General features: G+C 47.5%; 1 protein-coding gene across 1 annotated transcript in view; it reads right to left on the bottom strand.

Moving 5' to 3' along the window:
- LOC137619557 (box C/D snoRNA protein 1) overlaps positions 1-20686 on the bottom strand; it is a 69110-nt gene extending 48424 nt beyond the window's left edge. Inside the window, exons 1-2 of the mRNA XM_068349684.1 lie at positions 20562-20686; positions 8016-8352 (exon numbers count right to left, since the gene is read on the bottom strand). Coding sequence (XP_068205785.1) covers positions 8016-8245 — 230 coding nt within the window. The 5' untranslated portion in view covers positions 8246-8352; positions 20562-20686. The remainder of the gene's footprint in view (positions 1-8015; positions 8353-20561) is intronic.
- Between the last annotated feature and the right edge of the window lie 622 nt (positions 20687-21308).

Here is a 21308-nt window from a genome sequence, read left to right as displayed (position 1 = left end):
TAAGAATACGAAGCTTAGTCCACGTAGCTACACTGCACGACAGGCGAGCGATATCTACTTCCTTGGTTCTTTTCACAGAAGGAGAAGAGAACACCTCTTCATTCGAAGGTCTCTTCAACGGACGTGAAACTGAAGAATCACGCCACTTACGACGTCTAGCCGAAGTCGAATCACTCGACCTACGACGTCTCACTGGAGTCGAATCACTCGACTCTGTCGATAACTGGTCATCAAACGACACACCTTTCCAATGGTGTTTAGTCGAATCCTGCTGTCGCACCACAGGATCGACTTAGGAAGCGACTGTCTGTGGGCAAACCCCGACAGTCTCCCTTGGACCTCCGGTATGTCTTCTCCCCGAGGCGGGGGAGCGGGACTGTGACCTTCGTCTAGGAGAACTATCGGGACAAACAGCCACCCCCTCCGAATGCACTGAACTAACACTCTTCACTTCACTAGAAGTCTTTCCTAAGAAAAACTTTACAGATAATCCTAACTGCATTACTGTATTAGCTAAAACATCAAATTTCTTTTCAAATTTAGATTCGAGACTGGCAATGGTGTCAGGAGAAACTCCATGGGAAGTTGGCAAAGGAGTTACAGGAGGAGGAGTAGGAGGACTCAAAATAGGAGACGTAATAGGAGGAGAAGGAGAATTAATAGGAACAGGTACTTCGATAGACGAAACAGAAGAGGCTAAACTAGACTTGTTTTCAGCTCTAAGAGCCGCTTTTCTCTTCCTATCCTTAATTACTTTCTCCGAATGAGAAACAAAAACTTTCCACTGTTGTTCACTCCAATTCTTGCATTCATCACAAGTCAATTCTTTAGAGCACTCACAACCCCTACACTTAATGCACATAGTGTGTGAATCATAAATTAATTTAACTAGCCAAGTTTTGCACCCTCCGGCACAAAACCTAACTACTGAAGGACTAGAGTCCGACATGATGGTATGACCACAAAACTTGTAGAAACGATTTAATCAGATTCAATCCTACAACACGGAGTTTGAATACTTCACCGAAATTGAAGAGATAATGCTCCCAACCAATGAAGACAAAAGTCTGCACCAACCACCGATGTTCACCAGAAGCCGGCAGAGAACGAATTGTTGTTAATTGGACAGTTGTACCTGTAGCTCCCCCGAGTGGAGGGAGATGATGTCACCTACGTCAGCGATGGCGGCGCCACCGCGGAATTTTGAATCTATTGTCTGCCGTCGTAGGAAACCTACAGCTATATAATTGTTGAGTAAGACACAGCAATAAAATTAAATTTTATATAACCAACGGGTATGTTCAAAAATTTATTTTATTATGAAAATATAATTTTTAAACATCAGACTTACCCGGCAGTTAAATAAATATAGCTGATTGACACCCTTGGTGGAAGGTCAGAGACAGCCAACATTGTTGGAATTTTACTTAAGAGTTAATATATTAAACAAGCTTAAGGGTTCGTACCTGATAAGAAAGCTGACTTCAATGTCCGCTTTCCTAATGAGATCCAGTGATCCACCCAGGGGGTTGAAGACCTCTAGGAGCTGTCGAACCAGTCTAAATACCTCTATGTGACAGGACCTCCTCCAATACCCTTGTTCCGGGCACTCTCAAGAAACAAATTGACCACCTGACTAAAATCAATGATTGTGGAAGACTGTCGCAATCTCCACGAACAACCATAAAAATACAAAAGTTCCAAGAGAAGAAAAGGTATTAGGATTATGGGAATGTAGTGGAGGATCCTTCCCCCACTACTGCACTTGCTGCTACGAATGGTCCCAGAGTGAAGCAGTCCTCATAAAGAGTCTGGACACGTTTCAAATAATGTGAAGCGAACACAGATTTACTCCTCCAAAAGGTTGTGTCCATAATGCTCTGCAACTATCTATTCTGCTTGAAGGCCACCAATGTTGCTACAGCTCTAACTTCATGCGTTTTGACTTTTAAAAGCTTGAGGTCTGTCTCACTGCAATGTGCATGAGCCTCTCTTATTAAGAGCCGGATGAAGAATGAAAGTGCATTCTTTGACATCTGTAACGAGGGCTTCTAGACCGAGCACCAAAGAGCTTCCGACTTGCCTCGCAACTCTTTCGTTCAGTCCAGGTAGAACTTCAGGGCTCTTACTGGGCACAAGACCCTCTCCAACTCCTCACCAACCACATCTGAAAGGTTTGGAATCTCAAAAGCCTTGGGCCAAGGTAAAGTTGAGAAGGGCATTCGTTCTTGTCGAGAAAGCCTAACTGCAATGGGCGGATAGCTCTGTTATCTCGAAAAAATCAACGTTTTAACTAAAAGCATGAAACTCACTGACTCTTTTAGCTGTCGCCAGACTGACCAAAAATAGAGCCTTCATCGTAAGGTCCTTAAATGAAGCTGAATGCAAGGGCTCAAACTTGTCACTCATAATGAACCTCAAGACTATATCCAGATTCCAAGCTGGTGAATTCTGGTGTTGTTGCTTTGATGTTTCAAATGCTTTGAGAAGCTCCTGTAGGTCTTTAACATTAGAAAGGTCCAAGTTTCTATGCCTGAATACGGTTGCTAACATACTCTTGTATCCCTTGATGGTAGAGGATGTAAAAATTGCGTTTCCTTCGAAGATATAACAGGAAGTCAGCAATCTGAGTTATAGAGGTACTGGACGAGGAAAAAGAGTTGACTCTGCACCACTCTCTAAAAACCTCCCACTTGGAATGGTAAACCTTGATGGTAGAAGTCCTACTTGCTCTTGCAATAGCCCTAGCTGCCTCCTACAAAAACCTCTAGCTCTTGTGAGTTTTTTGATAATCTGAAGACAGTTAGATGAAGAGCTTGGAGATTTCGATGGTACCTTTCCAAGTGGGGTTGTTTGAGTAGATCTACTCTTAATGGAAGGCTTCTTGTAGTGTCCACCATTCATTCCAGCACCTCTGTGAACCACTCTCTTGAGACCCAAAAGTGGCCACTAGAGTCAATCTGGTCCCTTCGTGTGACACAAACTTTTGCATCACTTTGTAATGAATTTTGAACGGTGGAAATGCGTACACGTCCTTGTCACGAGCTGTTTGACGCTCGACGTCGCGTTCTGCCTGGTGCTCGATGTCGCGTCCTGCTTGCCACTCGACGTCCCGTCTTGCTGGATGCTCGACGTCCCGTCTTGCTGGATGCTCGACGTCCCGTCTTGCTGGATGCTCGACGTCTCGTCTTGCTGGATGCTCGACGTCACATCCTGCTGGACGCTCAACGTCACGCTTTAGCTGGACGCTCGACGTCACGTCCTGCTGGACACTCGGCGCCACGCTCTGCTGGACGCTCGATGTCACATCTGGCTGTTTAACTCCTCTGGGTTAAAGTGGCTGAAAACACGACATTTAACGGGGGGGAGTTGTAAAGACGTTCGTCGTCAAGAACCTCTCGACTAGTAGCCTTACGATGCTTGGCATCAAGGTGTGCAGCTTCCCGACGCTCAGGGTCCAGGCCTGTTACTCTCTTGTTGTCCGCAGGCTGATAAACTTGCTTGAGTGAAGAGAGTTTCTGTTGCATACCTTGCAGCATATTAAAATTAGGGTCAACTTGTTGTGGTACAGGGGACGTCACGTCTACCACAAGCTCGCTTTCTACACCGTTTAAAGAACGTGTAGAGCGTCCAGAGGACGATAACCAGTCTGACGGTTGGGGAGGAGGATGAACCGAGGCCATGCCAGGCTCAGACAACTGTCCTGCAACTGGGTGAGTTGGACGTTTCTTGACAGTTGCCGATGTCCTTAAAGGACGTTTGGCAGGAGAGCTTTCTTCGGTAGAATGATAATCTCTCAGGACTGCTCCAAAGACTACAACCAGGAGCTTGCAGTGTCATGATAGGACGCTGATAAACTGAGTCCATCTTCCTCTTCAGGGATCTGAAAGCTTGACGCCAGCCCCGTCTGGGCGCTGCGTCATCCGAAGATGACGAAAACACTTTTACCTCACCTTTCCTATGATGAAGGCGAGCGTCCTGGGAGGCGTCAACAGGTATGTTCGAGAGGATGTCTGTTTGGGAGCTAAAGCCTCTCGCTTCCTTTCATCGTTCGACATTCCTTCTCCCAGGGGTTGAGGAGCTTGGAAGAAGTCTATGGTTAGAACGTTCGACATTCCTTCTCCCAGGGGTTGGGGAGCTTGGAAGAGGTCTATGGTTAGAAGAACGACAGGTCCTAGCAGACACACTATCTATTTGCGGGGTGGTGCTTAGGCCAAAACAAAGAGCCCAAAACTGGACAACTTCCTCCTATACACGAACTTCAGGTATTGCTTGAAGTTCAGATGGATGAGGATGTGGAAGTAAGCATCCTGGAGGTCTAACGAGACCATCCAGTCGTCCTTTCTTACAGTCGCTAGGACTGATTTCGATGTCTCCATGGAGAACTTTGTCTTCTGAACAAAGGCGTTGAGAGCACTTACATCTAGGACTGGTCAATAGCCTCCTTCTCCAATAAGAGACACATTTGATGTTGCATAGCCTGTCTCTTTGGCTCCTCTCTGTATCTGGCAGAGAGGTCTATCGGAGTTACTATTAAAGGTTTCAATAGGAAAAAGATTTCGCATCCCTCCTTTAGTAATAGTACGGACCAAAGGTCTGCTCCTCTCCTCTCCCTGGCTCGCCAGAAGTTGTTTAGTCTGGCTCCTACTGTTGTTTAGTCTGGCACCTACTGTTGTCTGTGCGGTTTAGAGAAAATAGGTAGAACTTTCCTTGCTGTTTTAGACACCAAATCCTGTGTGACCTTTTGGGCTAAAGCAGAAGAGACCTCTTTGACCAACCCTAGAGGAAGAGGAGAGGAAGAAAAAAGGAGTGCGTACCTCAATTCTGACTTCTGAATGGGTGTACTGTAACCCCAATGGACAGAAAAGAACACATTTGGCTCTTTTCTTAAAGACCCCCGATGAGAAAAGGGCTGCTAACTCATTGGAACTGTCCTTTAAGGTTTTATCCATGCCTGACATAATGAGGCTGAGACTATCAGTGTCCACAACCTTCAAGGTAGAAACCTTCTTCCCAAAGGCTCTCAGAGTCCAGTCAAGGAAATTGAATACTTCGAAAGCTCTAAAGACGCCTTTGAGAGGGTGATCAAGCTCTGACGTTGACCAGAGTGTTTTGGTCCTTCTCATGGCCATCCGACGCGGAGCATCTACTAGACTCGAAAATTCTCCTTGGGCAGAGGTAGGAACTCCCAAGCTGAGAACTTCTCCCGTCTCGCCAAACACTAGATCTGGAGGCCAATCTAGCCGAGGGAGAAGGAAAAACAGTATTACCCTGGTTATTCAATGATTGCATCCAGTCTCCATTATCCTCAAAGCTCTTTTGGATGATCGAGACAGCACCATCTTTGTAAACAGAGACTCCTTCGACGCCTTCCCTCGCGTAAACTCTGAAGGCGGGGAACGAGGAGCAGCAGGCACAAAATAATTCGGAAACTCTTCAGTAAAAAACTCTCATAAGTTTCTTTAAGTCAACCGAAAGGATGAAGGATCTTAAGATCTTCTCTTATGAGAATTCCTCTAAAAGATATGAAGGGGAAAGGAGATCGTCGATCCCTTCCTCCTACAAGTCTCTAACCGAGGTAGAGACGTCTTGTTTCCTAGGAGTCAACTCCTTAAGGTCCTGAATTCTGGACTCAATGGGTCCAAGAGCATTACTTAATTTTACTTACTTTTAGGGGTTTATTTCTCACCCTCCATCAGACACCAAGAGTCTGTACAGGCAGACCTTGGTGTGTGAAAATAATTTCTTTCCAGTTAATATTTTTCACTGTATTTTTTTCAGTTATAGCGCCTGACGTAACGATGTTCCAACGCTAAACGCTCGCGGTCATTACGATTGGAACTAAGACGTTCGCGATCTCGACGTTTGGCTCGACTGGTGTAAGCACAACGACCAAGTCTTGATGCTCGACATCACGTCTAACTGCTTGAAGTTCGGCGTCACGTCTAACTACTTGACATTCGGCGTTACGTCTAACTGCTTGATGCTCGGCGTCAAGCTTGACACCCGACGAAAGTCCAAATGCTGAACGCTGGATGCCATACAACTGCTTGACGCTCAGCGTCACGTCTACCTGCTTGACACTCGACGTGAAGTCCAACTGCTGGACGCTAGACGCTAGACGCTTGACGCTCGGCACCACGATACTCTCGGAACAATGACGTTCGCGATTTAGACGCTCGGAACTATGCTTGACACTTGGCGTCACGTTCAACTGCCTGACGTTCGACGTCACGTAACTGCTTGACGCTCGACGTTATGTCTAACTACTTGACACTCAACATCAAGTCCAATTGCTGGACGCTTGATGCCATGTAACTGCTTGACGCTCAGCGCCACGTGACTCTCCGCACAATAACGCTCGCGATTCAGACGCTCGGAACTATGACATTCGCGTCTAGAACGTTCGCTCATCCAACAAGAGAGACAAAGAAGTTGCACTCGGGTTCAAACATCGTGTCAAACTCTTACAGCATCGATAGTAGCTTGCTGTCCAATGCTCTGACGCTCGGCGTTACGTGTCATGACTTCCAGCTACTCGACGCTTGGCGTGATGTAGCCCATTTCTTAACGCTCGGCGTCCTTCTTGACGCTAGCGCTATGGTGTTAAGCATCTAAACGCTCGGCATCATGACGAGCAAATCTCTTCTTGTCTAGAAGGAAGGAAAATAGTCAATACGCCATCCCTGTCTGTGAGCTGAGTCAACCGATGGTGAAGATAACACTTTTACCTCGCCTTTCCCACGGCGAGGGCGAGCGTTCTGGGAAGCGTCAACAGGAACGCTCAAGGGGACGTCTGCTCGGGCGCTAACGCCTCTCGTTTCCTTTCGCCGATCGACATTCCTTTTCCCAGGGGTTGGGGAGCTTGGAAGAGGTCTTAGGCTAGGATAACAACAAGGTCGAGCAGACGCACCCTCCACTGACTGAATAAAATCACTGCACAAATTTAGCACTGAAAATTGCACTTTTTATACTCTTTCACATAAGACCATAAATGGACCTGCCCGCTGCGAGAGATATTACTCTTCCGCCAAAGGCTTGAATGAGAATGCAATAGATTATTTGATTAATATTAGAAATCCCAATATCGAAAACAAAAATAAATAATGATACAAAGTAATTTGTGAGACTGTATCAATTGTCATGAGAACTACATAGCGTAACTTTAACTGTACGCTAGTTTTATTTAATCTCTGAAAATAGATCGATGATTATCTAAAGAAAGTATACTAATAGGACAAATATTTTCTTAAAAAATAATATATTCATTTTATATAAAAACTTAAATACTTTTGGTTTTTAAGTAGAATTTACTTTTCATTCTCTGCATAGAAAAAAGAAAAGAATATGCAAGTCATACTACGTAGAACTACGTAGTTTACGTTATAGTGTTGGCGGAGTGTTTACCTTCTGCCATCATGTTTTAAAGAGAAGGTTCGATAGTTTTACAGTAGGTGGAAAAAACTCATAAACCTACCCCTTTTAAGCTATGAACATAGCGATCAAATTCCAACCAATAACTCTCAGTTAAAAATAAAAACAAACGAGCGAAAGCCAACAGTATAATTGTACATCACCAAAATAACTGCAATTATACAGGTTACAGCGAGTGAAAAATCCAACGATGTTGCCGGCGTGATCGGCAGGGAAGATCTGAGGAATCACTGGAATGGTTCCAGGTACCTTTACTAGAGGCCGCACAGGTGGTACACCTGGCTACATTATCGGCGATTGCCGCTAGTTTTGAAATTTCTGCCGGGACATCAGGGACTAAAGCTATATTTATATAACCACCGGGTAAGTCTGATGTTTAAAATACAAGTTTATAATTACCTAATGCATCTTACGGAAAAAACATATGACTTTGAAAGCTTTTGGAGTTTTTCTCCTGTTTCAACATTAGACAAAAACCATCTTCATTCATACAATTAAAATTAATATATAACAGGTACCTCATAATTCATTAGCCTAGGCTTAGCCTGGCCTACTACTAAGCACAATAAAGTTGAACTAACCTGTAATCACTCAATAATGTGAGGTTGTTCATTTCCTCCTTGTGAACCATTGCAGTTTTGTTCCGTGTCCCATTACAATTTGCATTCTTCTTGTGAGTCTTGACGCAAGCTAAAGAACAAGTCTTTGCACTACAAGCTGGGCATGTGTACTTGGCAGAACTACTCACACATACACTACAGATGCCTAGCCTTGAAATCCCAGCCTGTATTTCTTTTATGTCAGTTTCCATTACGTTGATTATGCTTCAGAATAATCTAGGTATACTCGAAAACTTCCTCTTGCAGTTCCAGGTTCCTCCTTGTTCAACTCTAGATTATAGGTGCACAATGCTTCAATCTGCAGAAAAGTTCATTGTCATTAGTTACATCCTACACAAAAAACATGGCAAGTACACTTTTATAAGCAACGTCTTTGGCTAGCGATTCTAATTTCCTTAATTTTATGCGACTGCTTCTAAATTTTCTCCATCCTTGAAAGCTAAACAAATAATCTATTGTACTATTTACTTCTCATTATAACTTACAAAGCACATCAGTGTTATTCTTGTTTCTATAATTTCCTTTCCTGTCTTATCAAATTCAACCTTTTGTCTTCATTAATATGACCACATCCTTGGTGTTAATTTCACCTCTGTAACCTCTTCTGCTATTATCATCTACAAATGTCCACTTTAATCATTTCTGGTTTCTTTTCTTGGGGTGTATGTAGCTGGTTGGGACATTATACAAAAAAAGATATAGTTCTATCCATGTAGATTATTGTACATATTTTACATACTGTAGTATATGCCTCCTTTACATTTTATAAATATGACAAATTCGTAGATAATTTGTATTTTTCTTAACTATACAAACCTTAGCTATTTACAAGGGGTAATTACTTCGGCGTAGCTGAATGACGAGCCATAAGAGTTTTAACGAGGGTTTACTACCCCGCCGCTAGTTAGCGGGGGGTAGGGAGGGGTAGCTAGCTAACACCCCCCCCCCCTCACACACACACCGGTGAATGCTTCACTTTGCTTAGAGGTAGGACTTATCCCGGGGGACAGGGATGGCGGGCAAATATGTGTAAATAGCTAAGGTTTGTATTGTTAGGAAAAATGCAAATTATCTACGAATTTGTCATTTGTTCCGTAACTGAAATACAAACCACACTATTTACATGGGGTGACTCAACCCTTAAGAAGGGAGGTAAGTCCCTGCCATACTGGCTTTGGCTTGCCCGGGGACTCCAAATTCGAGTGTGTAAGTACTCAAGAAATAAGGGGTCCCTGCTCCTCGCTGGCATGCTGTGAAACTGCTGCGGCCTACATAAGCTGTGTGTGAAGGTGAGAAGTGACTCGTCCTAGGAAGTTGACCTGGAGTTCTTCAGATGGAAATCTAGGCTAGGACTCTCCCAATACCACCTCGTCAAGGTATGGGGACATGAAAGTGTTACACTTGATACTAGGAACACAAGGGAGCATGGCTTGCCTGCAGAGGTTTGAGGTCAGCTGTGCAGAGAACCCAGGATGCTGTGCTGCTTTCTCCAAGGGAGGAGAAGATGAAGAAAAGAATAAGGGCCAGACAGATCTTTTCATTCACGCAGACTAAAACCGGGTAACAATGCCCTCAACCTTCTGCTACTTGTCCATTAAGGAGCCTGAGGTTAGACCAGCTGTTGTGCAGCCACCACAGGGCCGATAGAGAACGTATCGAGCCTCCTGTGTGTCACGTCTTGCAGGTAGTGGGCCGTGAAGGTGGTCTGACGGTTCCACACCCCAGCTTGAAGGACCTGCGTCACTGAATAATTTTTCTTGAAGGCCAGGGACGTAGCTATGCCCCTGACATCATGCGCTCTAGGGCGACGTGACGGAGAAGGGTCAGGATTCAAGGCCAGATGTATCACCTTGCGAATCCAGGCCGAGATGGTATTCCTGGTGACCCTCCTCTTCGTCTTCCCGGTGCTCACGAACAGGGCTCGCACCTGGGGACGAACTGCAGCTGTTCTTTTAAGATACAACCTCAGACTCCTCACTGGGCACAGTAGGAGATGGTCTGGGTCATCTGTTACAGAACGGAGACTCGAAACCTGGAAAGAGTCGAACTTAGGGTCCGGCACTCCCGGATTCTGAGTCTTGGCAACAAACTCAGGGACGAAGCTGAACGTTACCTCCCCCCATCCCCTTGAATGGGCGATGTCGTACGAGAGACCATGTAGCTCACTGACTCGCTTGGCCGAGACCAAAGCTAGCAGGAAAACCGTCTTCCAGGTAAGGTGGCGATCTGAAGCCTGGCGTAATGGTTCGTAGGGAGGTCTCTTTAGAGACCTGAGAACTCGAACCACATTCCATGGAGGAGGTCTCACTTCCGACTGAGGGCAGGTAAGTTCATAACTCCGTATGAGAAGGGAATGTTCCAGCGAGGAAGAAATGTCCATTCCTTTAAGCCTGAAGGCAAGACTTAAGGCTGAGCGATAGCCTTTCACTGCCGAGACTGAAAGGCGCATTTCCTCCCGCAAATACACGAGGAACTCCGCTATTGCTGGAATAGTGGGATCGAGGGGAGAGATACCCCTTCCACGACACCAACCACAGAAGACTCGCTACTTCGCCTGGTAGACCCCTGTGGATGGCTTACGCAGGCGACCATACATCCTGTTCGCAACTTATTGCGAAAATCCTCTCTCCGTGAGGAGATGCTGGATAGGCTAGTCTCCAGGCGTGAAGTCGAAGCGAAGCTACAGCTTTGTGGAAGATGTTGGCGTGTGGTTGTTTGAGTAGCTCGTGACGTGGAGGGAGTTCTCTCGGAACCTCCGTGAGGAGTTGCAGAAGGTCCAGGAACCATTCTGCATGATGCCATAGCAGAGCTATCAGGGTCATTGAAAGATGCCCAGAGACCCCAGCCAGATGTCAAGCCACGAGGTTGCCTGCATGGCACACTTTGCCACCTTCTCCTGGCTTAGGAGTTCTTCCACAGAATGGTGAACAGGAAGACCCAAACAAGTCTCTTCTAAGATCTCAAAATACCTCCTCTGGTGGACTCGAGGAGGGAGGAGGAGCTTGTTACCGGAGCTGGATCTGTTGGAGGAGGCAAGCTCAGAGAGCTGGCCTTCGACTTTATCTCTGGCACTCTTCATCCCTTGTGACCAGGGCAAAGCTGCACTGGCCCTAGAGGGTTTCTGGATGCCATAGACTCGGTCCAAGACCGTGTCCTTACCCTCACGAGGAGGAATCTCTGGGTCCGGAAACCCGTTGAGATTTCTCATGAGGGTCAGAACTTGCCAGAACGCATGTTCTGACTCTTGAAGCTCTCCTCCCGAAGGGCTGGCAGCAAAGTCTCCCGTCCCCAGTGGCTCTTCTCTACCCCTGTGCGAAAAGACTTCTCAGGGAGAGGAGGAGTTTCCCCAAATGGTGCGATGGGGGAACGGACCGGCTCGTCCAACTCCCCTGAGGATGGGAAATCCTCATCCGCAGGGGAGGGAGAGAAAGTCTGGGGGGGAGAGGGAGACTTGCGCAAGGATTTCCGAGGAGACAGCTTAGCCCTTGGAGAAGTCACCACGGAGGGGACTCCTCTCTTCCTCTTCAGGGGAGAAGTAGTCGCCACTGTTTTGTGACCCAGTTCAGAGAACACAGGCTTAAAAGCCTACATGAGAGCTCTGACTATGGTCCCAAACCAGGGCTGCTGGCTGACAGTCATGCTGTCAGACACTCCCTCTGGAGGGAAGGGGATCGATCGATCCCTAGGAGGAGTCGACAAGCGAGGGTTCGCCTGAAACGAAGCTGAAGAAAAAGTCCTTAGACCTGTCCGGAAACCTTCCCTCCTCCGGTGAGCGCGCTGTTCTGCGCTTGCGAGGAGGGGACCAAGACGATGACCTGTCCGCCTGAAGCCCCGTTAGATCGCGTGCGGGATTGCGCTGGCGATCGCGGCGCAAATTGCGCTGGTGGTCGCGCGATGAGCTCTGCCCTGGATCGCGCGCGGGAGGATCGTGCGCGGTAGGAATTTCGCGCGTGCGCGCACGAGGGCGCGCATAGGTGATGGTGAGGGCGTGCAGCGCGCAGGAGCTGGAACGTGGGGCGGGGTTGAAGACTGGACGGGCGCTGACGCGTGAGCAATCCTTTGATAGCGCGTGCGCGGGAGCGCAGGAACCTGCTGAAGAGCCCGTGTGGGCGAGACTGTTGGGCGCGCGTGCGCAGGAGAAATGTCTCTAGCGCGTGGGCGTAGAGCGCGCGTATCTGGAAGCACGGGGCGAGGGCGCGATTGCGCAGCCTCGTGATAGCGCAAAGGTGAATTTGCACGCTGGCGTGCCGGTGGTGCAGGAACTGTCCCCTGAGGAGATCGTGGGCGCGCTGGGAGCACAGGAGATCGCAGGCGCGTATCAGGATGCGGGCGCACAGGAGTGCGCTGATGTGATGGGCGTGCAGGGTGCGCAACAGGATTCGGGCGCACAGGTGTGCGCTGCTGAGTTGGGCGCGCATCGCGCAACAGGATTCGGGCGCACAGGAGTGCGCAGTTTGGATGGAGAGGGCAGGGGTACCTGTGAGTGCCCGTGTGCTAACTTAGGTACCTCCTGGACTGCACGCTGGAACGTAGGGGTGCGCTGGCGCGCCGGTGAGCGCTTGTGCGCTGTATCAGGAACGACTGCGACTGCGCGCTTAACTCCAGAAGTGCGCTGAGGCACTGGAGAGCGCTGACGAATAGGAGAGCGCTTGAGCGCTGTAGCAGGAACAGATGAGCGCTTGCACGCAGGTGAGCGCTTGCGCCCAGGTGAGCGCGTGTGCGCAGGTGAGCGTGTGTGCGCAGGTGAGCGCGTGTGCGCAGGTGAGCGCTTGCGCCCAGGTGAGCGCTGACGCGCTATAGCAGGAACTGCAGGTGGGCGCTGGCGCGCAGGAGATCATGAGCGCGTAGGAACAGGAACAGGTGAGCGCACGCGCGCAGGTGAGCGCACGCGCGCAGGTGAGCGCACGTGCGCAGGTGAGCGCACGCGCGCAGGTGAGCGCACGCGCGCAGGTGCGCGCTGGGGCGCTAAGTCAGGAACAGCAGCAGCGTGATGACGCGCAGGGGGTACCTGGCGCTTAAGGGACTGAGGCACAGTTTTGCGCTCAAGTCCCTTGTACCCCGAAGGGACCGGTGCCTGTGCAATGACAGGGTTAGAAGGCGCATATAGCGCATCAGCAGCCTTGAAGGGTGACAGCAGGTCAGCAGGTCTGGAGGGTGACAGGTCAGGGGTCCCGAAGGACGACCTTCCACCGAAGGAGATCGCGAACGATCTTCGGAGAGGTCTAAGGTGGTAGCTGGCAGGATCGGTGAACGGCGAGTTTCCTCCGCAGAGGACTGCGGGGATGACGAGCCGAAGAGGCGCCTCCCAACTCCCTTGTGAGGAGAAGGAAGTTCTCTACGGCGAAGGGGAGGACGAGCCTTCCGCCTTATACACCCTCTAGGGGCCGTGGGATCAGCAAGCTGACCATCATAAGGCCTCCGCAGAGGAGTCTCTGTAAGTGAACTCCCCCGAGGGGGAGAATCACCAGCAGGAGAGACCGTAGGACTAAGTTCCACCCTCGAAGGATGTTCAGAGGGATCTCTCTCTCTCTCTCTCTCTCTCTCTCTCTCTCTCTCTCTCTCTCTCTCTCTCTGTAATATGACAAATTCAAAGATAATTTGTATTTTTCCTAACCATACAAACCTTAGCTATTTACATAGGGTTTACTTTCGGCGTAGCTGAAGTGATGAGCCATTAGATTTTTAACGAGGGTTAAACTACCCCCGCGCTAGTTAGCACGGGGATAGAGGAGGGGTAGCTAGCTACCCCTCCCCCCTCCACACACCGGTGAGCTGCCTCATTTCACTTAGAGGTAGGACTTGTCTTGGGGGGACAGGGCTGGCGGGCAAATACGTGTAAATAGCTAAGGTTTGTATGATTAGGAAAAATACAAATTATCTTCAAATTTGTCATTTGTTCCGTAACTGAAATACAAACCACACTATTTACATAGGGTGACTTACCCTTAGGCAGGGTGGAAAGTCCCCAGCCTTACTGGCTTTGGCTTACCCGGGGACTCAGAATCCGAGTGCGCAGCACTTCGAGAAAAAGAGTCCCTGCAACTTACAAGTTTATTGCTACGCAAGAAACGAGCGGCCTACATAAGTTGTGTGTGGAGAGATGAAGTGTGATTCGTCCTAGGAAGTTGACCTGAAGTCCTTTATATGGAATTCTAGGCTAGGACGTCCCCATACCACCTCGTCAGGGTATGGGGGACGCGACAGTATTGTACTTAATACTAGGAACACAAGGAAGCATGGTTTACCTGCAGACGTTTGAGGTCAGCTATGCAGAGACCCAGGATGCTGCATTCCCCAAGAGAGGGGAGGATGAAGAAAGAAGTAAGGGCCAGACATACTCTTTCATTCACGCAGACTAAAACCGGGTAACAGTGCTCTCAACTTTCTGCTACCTGTCCATTAAGGAGCCTGAGGTTAGACCAGCTGTTGTGCAGCCACCACAGGGCCGATAGAAAAAGTATCGAGGCTCCTGTGGGTCACGAGCTGCAGGTAGTGGGCTGTGAAGGTCGTCTGACGCTTCCAGACTCCAGCTTGTAGAACCTGCGTCACAGAGAAGTTTCTCTTGAAGGCCAGGGACGTGGCGATGCCCCTGACATCATGTGCCCTAGGGCGACCTGACGGAGGAGGGTCTGGATTCAAGGCATGATGGATGGTCCGACGAATCCAGGCTGAGATGGTGTTCTTGGTGACCCTCCTCTTCGTCCTACCCGTGCTCACAAACAGGGCTTGCACGCGGGGACGGACTGCAGCTGTTCTCTTCAGATAACGTCTCGACTTCTTACTGGGCAGAGTAGCAGGTGATCTGGGTCATCTGTTACGGAGCGGAGACTCACAACCATGAAGGAGTCGAACCGTGGGTCCGGAACTCCCAGGGTTCTGAGTCTTGGCAACAAACTCAGGGACGAATTTGAACGTTACCTCCCCCCATCCCCTTGAATGGGCGATGTCGTATGAGAGACCATGAAGTTCACCGACTCGCTTGGCCGAAGCCAGAGCGAGCAGGAATACCGTCTTCCAAGTCAGGTGTTGGTCAGAGGCTTGGCGTAATGGTTCGAACCGAGGTCTCTTCAGAGCCCTGAGGACTCGAACCACGTTCCAAGGAGGCGGTCTCACTTCCGACTGAGAGCAGGTAAGCTCGTAGCTACGTATGAGTAAGGAAAGTTCCAGCGAGGAGGAAATGTCTATTCCTTTCAGCCTGAAGGCAAGGCTTAAGGCTGAGCGATAGCCTTTCACCGCGGAGACCGAAAGGCGCATTTCCTCCCGCACATAAACGAGGAACTCCGCTATTGCTGGAATAGAGGCATCGAGCGGAGAGATACCCCTCCCACGACACCAACCACAGAAGACTCTCCACTTCGCCTGATAGACCCCTGCGGATGACTTTCGCAGGTGTTGAGACATCCTTTCCGCAACTTATTGCGAAAAGCCTCTCTCAGTGAGGAGACGCTGGATAGTCTCCAGGTGTGAAGCCGAAGCGATGCTACGGCTTTGTGGAAGATGTTGCAATGTGGTTGTCTGAGTAGCTCGTGTCGTGGGGGAAGCTCTCTCGGGGGTTGCGTCAGGAGCTGCAGAAGGTCCGGAAACCACTCTGCATGATGCCATAGCGGAGCTATTAAGGTCATCGACAGGTTGACCGATAGTCTGGTCTTGTTGAGCACCCTTCTCATCAGACAGAACGGTGGGAAGGCGTAGACGTCGATGTTGTCCCACCGTTGTTGGAAGGCATCTTGCCAGAGTGCCTTGGGGTCCGGGACTGGGGAGCAGTACAGCAGCAGCTTTAAATTCAAGGCTGTCGCGAACAAGTCCACTGCCGGGGAACCCCACAAAGTCAGGACTTTGTTGGCTACCTGAGGATCCAAAGACCACTCGGTACTCACTATCTGCGAAGCTCTGCTCAGATTGTCGGCGAGCACATTCCTTTTCCCAGGAATGAAGCGAGCTGATAGACGTATCGAGTGAACTTCGGTCCATCTTAGTATCTCTACTGCAAGATGGGATAGCTGTTGTGAAAAGGTACCTCCCTGCTTGTTGATATAAGCCACTACTGTGGTGTTGTCGCTCATCACCACCACAGAGTGGCCCGCCAGGGTCTGTTGGAACTGTTGAAGGGCCAGGGAAACGGCCTTCAGCTCTAGCAGGTTGATGTGGAGGTACTTTTCTGATTCTGACCATAGGCCTGAGGCCCTCTGGTTCAGAACGTGAGCCCCCCCACCCTTCTTTTGACTCGTCCGAAAACAGCATCAAATCCGGGGGAAGGACGAGAAGATCCACTCCCTTCCGAAGGTTGTCGTCGGTCAGCCACCACTGCAGGTCCGTCCGTTACGCAGGTCCTATCGAGACCAGGAAGTCCGGGGAATCGATGCCTTGATCCCACCGGGCCTTGAGCCGCCACTGCAGGGATCTCATCCTGAGGCGGCCGTTGGGAACTAGACGAGCCAAGGAGGCTAGGTGACCTAAAAGACGTAACCACGATTGGGCTGGAAGATCTTCTCGACTGAGGAAAGGCTTTGCAACCCTCCTCAGCCTTGCTATCCTGTCGTCTGATGGAAAGGCTCTGTGGAGATCGGTGTCTAATATCATGCCTAGATATACCAGTCGTTGTGTTGGGAGCAGAGAGGACTTCTCGAGATTTACCATGATCCCTAGATCTTGGCAAATTCTCAGAAGCCTGTCTCGGTGTTGAAGAAGGGTCGACTCCGAGTCTGCTAGGATCAGCCAGTTGTCCAGATATCGAAGGAGACAGATGCCGTTCCTGTGCGCCCACGAAGATATCAGTGTGAACACTCTGGTGAACACCTGAGGTGCTGTGGAGAGACCGAAACACAGCACTTTGAACTGGTAGATCTTGTTGTCCAGGCTGAAACGTAGGTACTTCCTGGAAGACGGATGGATTGGGATCTGGAAGTACGCGTCCTTCAGATCCAGTGTGCACATGAAGTCTTGCGGTCTCACTGCAAGTCTGACCGTGTCTGCTGTCTCCATGCTGAACGAAGTTTGCTTGACAAACTTGTTCAGGGCTGAGAGGTCGATGACGGGTCTCCAGCCTCCAGACGCCTTCTTTACAAGAAAGAGTCGACTGAAGAAGCCTGGGGAGCCGTCCACGACCTCCTGGAGAGCATCCTTCTTGAGCATGGTCTCGACTTCTGCCCGAAGGGCTAGCTCCTTTGCCGATCCCGTGGCATAGGAGCTCAACGACACTGGATTCGCTGTCATGGGAGGTTGAGATGAAATGAACGGGACGCGATATCCTCTCACGCGAACGGGAGGAGACACTTCGTAGAAGAGACCATAAGGGGCAATTCTCCGAGGAGGAGCCCTTAGTGCAGCCTCCCTCGCGAACGAAAGAGGTCACAAGACTGATCCTGCAGCTGCTCAGCCCCTTGAGCATACAGTAGCTACAGAAGCTACCGCTCAGCCCCGAGAGCATAGTCGCTTGAAGTACCATGGTCCGGCCTTGCAACCACTCAGCCCCTTGAGCATAGTTACAAGGGCGGTCGCTCAGCCCCAAGAGCATAACCGCCTAAGGACCAGGAAAAAGGTAAGAAGGAAGTTAATTAACTACCCTTGGAGGCAAACCTCCTCATCGTTCTAGGATGCACTGAAGAGCTGACAGTTGTCACGGGAGAACTTCTAAGAGAAGGGATAACGCCCATGACGATGTCCTAGAGAGACGGCAGCGACAGCAGACTCCCCAGACATAAACAGGACAGCTCTGCTTCGAAGGCACACTACAGTCTACGAAGAAACAGCATAGTAAACTGGGAAATAAAAATGAATAATTATTTAACAGAAATTCCCCCAGGTGAAACTCCGAAGAGAAACCCCGAGGGAAAGTAAAACATAAGAACGAAAGTTAGGTATGCGCCCTCCTCCCCCACTGACATGCACGGGCGAGGGGGGAGGGCGGAAAACTTAACAAAAACAGAATTATAACAACTATAATTATGTAACTGATTTTGAATGTCCCAAGAATCACAGACCCCCGAAGGGAAGTGTTCCCAGAGGTGAAAAGTTAAGAATACAATTAGATTTCATAAAAAAAAATAATTGAAACAAATAAAACGGAATAGCAACTCGGCCCGAGAAGCTATCGTAGAAGTCGTAGTACGTAGTAAGAGGTGAACGACCTCGAGAGAGGGGCCGCTCTCCATGATGGCAACCGTGGTGGCCTAGGAGTGAACGGCCGTGACCACGAAGTGAAATCGGAGTGGCCTAGCACTAAGCCGGCGTTTCACTCTCGTAGTCGAACACTACACACACCGCACAAACACTGAAAAGGAAACTTACTATATTCTATACACAAGAATATATATAAACATCAATAATGTTTAAATATATTAAGTATAAGAAGAAGTAAGTAAAAGACAAAACATTAATGGCCGTCAAGTGAGGATGGGAGCACAGACATCCGCTCGCCATCCAAGCCAAAAGTAAAGTGGAGCACGCACTGTGTGTGTGAGGAATGAGGGGTAGCAAGCTACCCCTCCCTACCCCCCCCACTAACTAGCGGAGGGGTAGTAAACCCTCGTTAAAATTCTTATGGCTCGTCATTTCAGCTACGCCGAAGTAATTATCCCATGTAAATAGTGTGGTTTGTATTTCAGTTACGGAACAAAGGAAATTTAATAAACATTAAGCCAGTTGCTTTTAGCCGTAACTGGTCAAAATGGTGTTGACGGATGAGAGACACTACGTCTTTACTCTACCGAGCCGAAATAAAAAGTGACGGTTAGTTGCTAGTGCTGGTGTGAGCAGGAGAGTTAACCTACCCCGCTCCCCCCTCCGCTAACTAGCGGTGGGTAGTTACACCCTGACAAAAAGTTTATCGGCTAGTTTCAGCTCTAGCCGAAATAATACTCCCTCAGTAAAGAATGGAAGGTTTGTGTTCTGCACCGAAACAAATACTGTACATATGATTATAGTTAATTTATTTATCATGTTAATAATGAAAGGCCAGTGTAGAAATGTGTTTGATACATTAAGTCTGATATAGGGAAATTAATCCAAAGTCCATGTTCAAATAGAGGCTGGAATGCAAAGCTACAACTCACCCCTTTGTCAAGTGTGTATTAGCCCATATGTCAAGATAGTGCAGTATAATTGTTAACCCTTTTACCCCCAGGCTCTTTGGAAATTTCCAACCCTTAACCCCCAAGGATTTATTTTTTCCCCAGCACAGTTTGCAGTATATTTTTTTTAAATTGCTCTAACAGGCTTTATTTTTGTCATAGAGAGGTCAGGTTGGTCTCATTCTCTTGGAAAATGCCTGAATTTTCTCAAAAAATTATCAAAAATATGAAAAAAAAAAATTTTATAGCATTTTTTTGCAAGGACGTACCAGTACGTCCATGGGGGTAAAGGGATGAGTTTTGTGAAACGTACCAGTACGTCCTTTGGGGGTAAAAGGGTTAAGTGAGGAGGTTTTTCATATATGATGAACCCTGCTACAAATGCCTCGATAAAAAATTGTATGGAAAATCCTGTTTTTTATGCATCCAGAAGTCCAGCCAAACAAAAGCTCCAGTGTTTTGACCGTGTTTCATCTCTATTACTTGGTTTTGATTACGGAAACCATTTTTTTATCATGATGACTGGTTTTTTATGATGACAATTGGTGGAAACAACAAAATCTTGAAGTTTGTTTAAATATCAGACAATTAGACTGGGACACAGTATATTTTAAGGTGTTTTAAACGTAAATGATCGCAACACCTAGCACAAAGCCATAGCTTTTGAGTTATGGTAGTCGACCTACCATAACTCAAGACTATGGATTCCCACCATAAAATTTGATCAAAAACATTGAAAACACCACAAAATACATTAAAACAGTCTTGCTTTAAACCAAATGTTTACTGTACTGTTCTATAATTTTACCCACAAGACCACTGCCTAACCTAAGGTTCCCCACCTATCCTACCTATACTCAATTCTTTTTAACAAGACGTATTTGCACCGACTCGCAGCGCTGCCCGTTTAGCTTAGAAAAATTTCCTGCTATCTGATTGGTTAGAATTATCTTCTCCAACCAATCAGCGATCAGGAAACCTTTCTGAGCGAAAATGTCACCCCTGCAAGTCGGTACAAATCTGCCTCACTAAAAAGAATTGACAATAGGTGACATGATAAAATTATAGAACAGCAAGAAACAACATTTCCAAGAGAAAAAATAACCTTTCCTACAGTAAATACCTACGGGGGGGGGGCATTAGATTGCCCTATTCTTAACTTACTCCAAGACCTAAGTATTAAAACCTGTATTTGCTCAACTGGTTTCACTCCTGGCAAGGTAACAATAAATCATATTTCGTAATAATAATAATAATAATAATAATAATAATAATAATAATAATAATAATAATAATGATAAACAAAATATATTTGACAAGTAGCCTAATGAGAAAAAGTTTACACCTGTCCCAGCGAATTATATTCACTCCCTACAAAATAATATTCTTTGTACAGATATACTGTTGTTTATCTTGATCTAAAATGCAATCTATGTACCTCTACTGCTGCATTTATACTTGTAGTCTGTAGTAGTGTAGCAGTAGTCTCGACTGGGGTGGAAAATAAGTTCAATTTTGCAATGTCAACTTGCCAAGAAACCAAATATCGAGGTCTCAGTGTCTACTGTCCAGTAGTGTTAATGTTCTGTCGTAACCTTTGTAACGGCGACCCATGTGCATAGTCTTTGTTTAGGTTTCAGATCTTCCAATTATTATTATTATTATTATTATTATTATTATCATTATTATTATTACTAACCAAGCTACAACCCTAGTTGGAAATGCAAGATGCTATAAGCCCAAAGGCTCCAACAGAGAAAAATAGCCCAGTGAGGAAAGGAAATAAGGAAATAAATAAATGATGAGAAAAAAAAATCAACAATAAATCATTCTACAAACAGTAACAACGTCAAAACAGATATGTCAGATATAAACTATAAAAAGACTTATGTCAGCCTGTTCAACATTAAAACATTTGCTGCAACTTTGAACTGTTTTAGAGTTAGTTTAACATTTCTTTTCCAGTTTTCCACAATTTGTAAATACTCTTCATATATTTGAATATGTCTTCCTCATTTTCTATCTCGAATAGCATCAGGTTACACAGGCCCAGAGAGCAATGTATAGTCTGCTGACTAGGGCTAGAAAACTGTTCTTACCAGCGGATATACAATGTGAACTCTTTGACCACTTGATCATCCCAGTTCTTTTATATGGAAGCAAAATTTGGGGGTTCCAAAAGCTA

This window comes from Palaemon carinicauda, chromosome 26 (genome assembly GCF_036898095.1).
Source record: "Palaemon carinicauda isolate YSFRI2023 chromosome 26, ASM3689809v2, whole genome shotgun sequence".
Taxonomy (NCBI): Eukaryota; Metazoa; Arthropoda; class Malacostraca; order Decapoda; family Palaemonidae; genus Palaemon; species Palaemon carinicauda.
The sequence above is the reverse complement of the archived record's forward strand: the minus strand, read 5'-3'. Positions and strand labels throughout refer to the sequence as shown.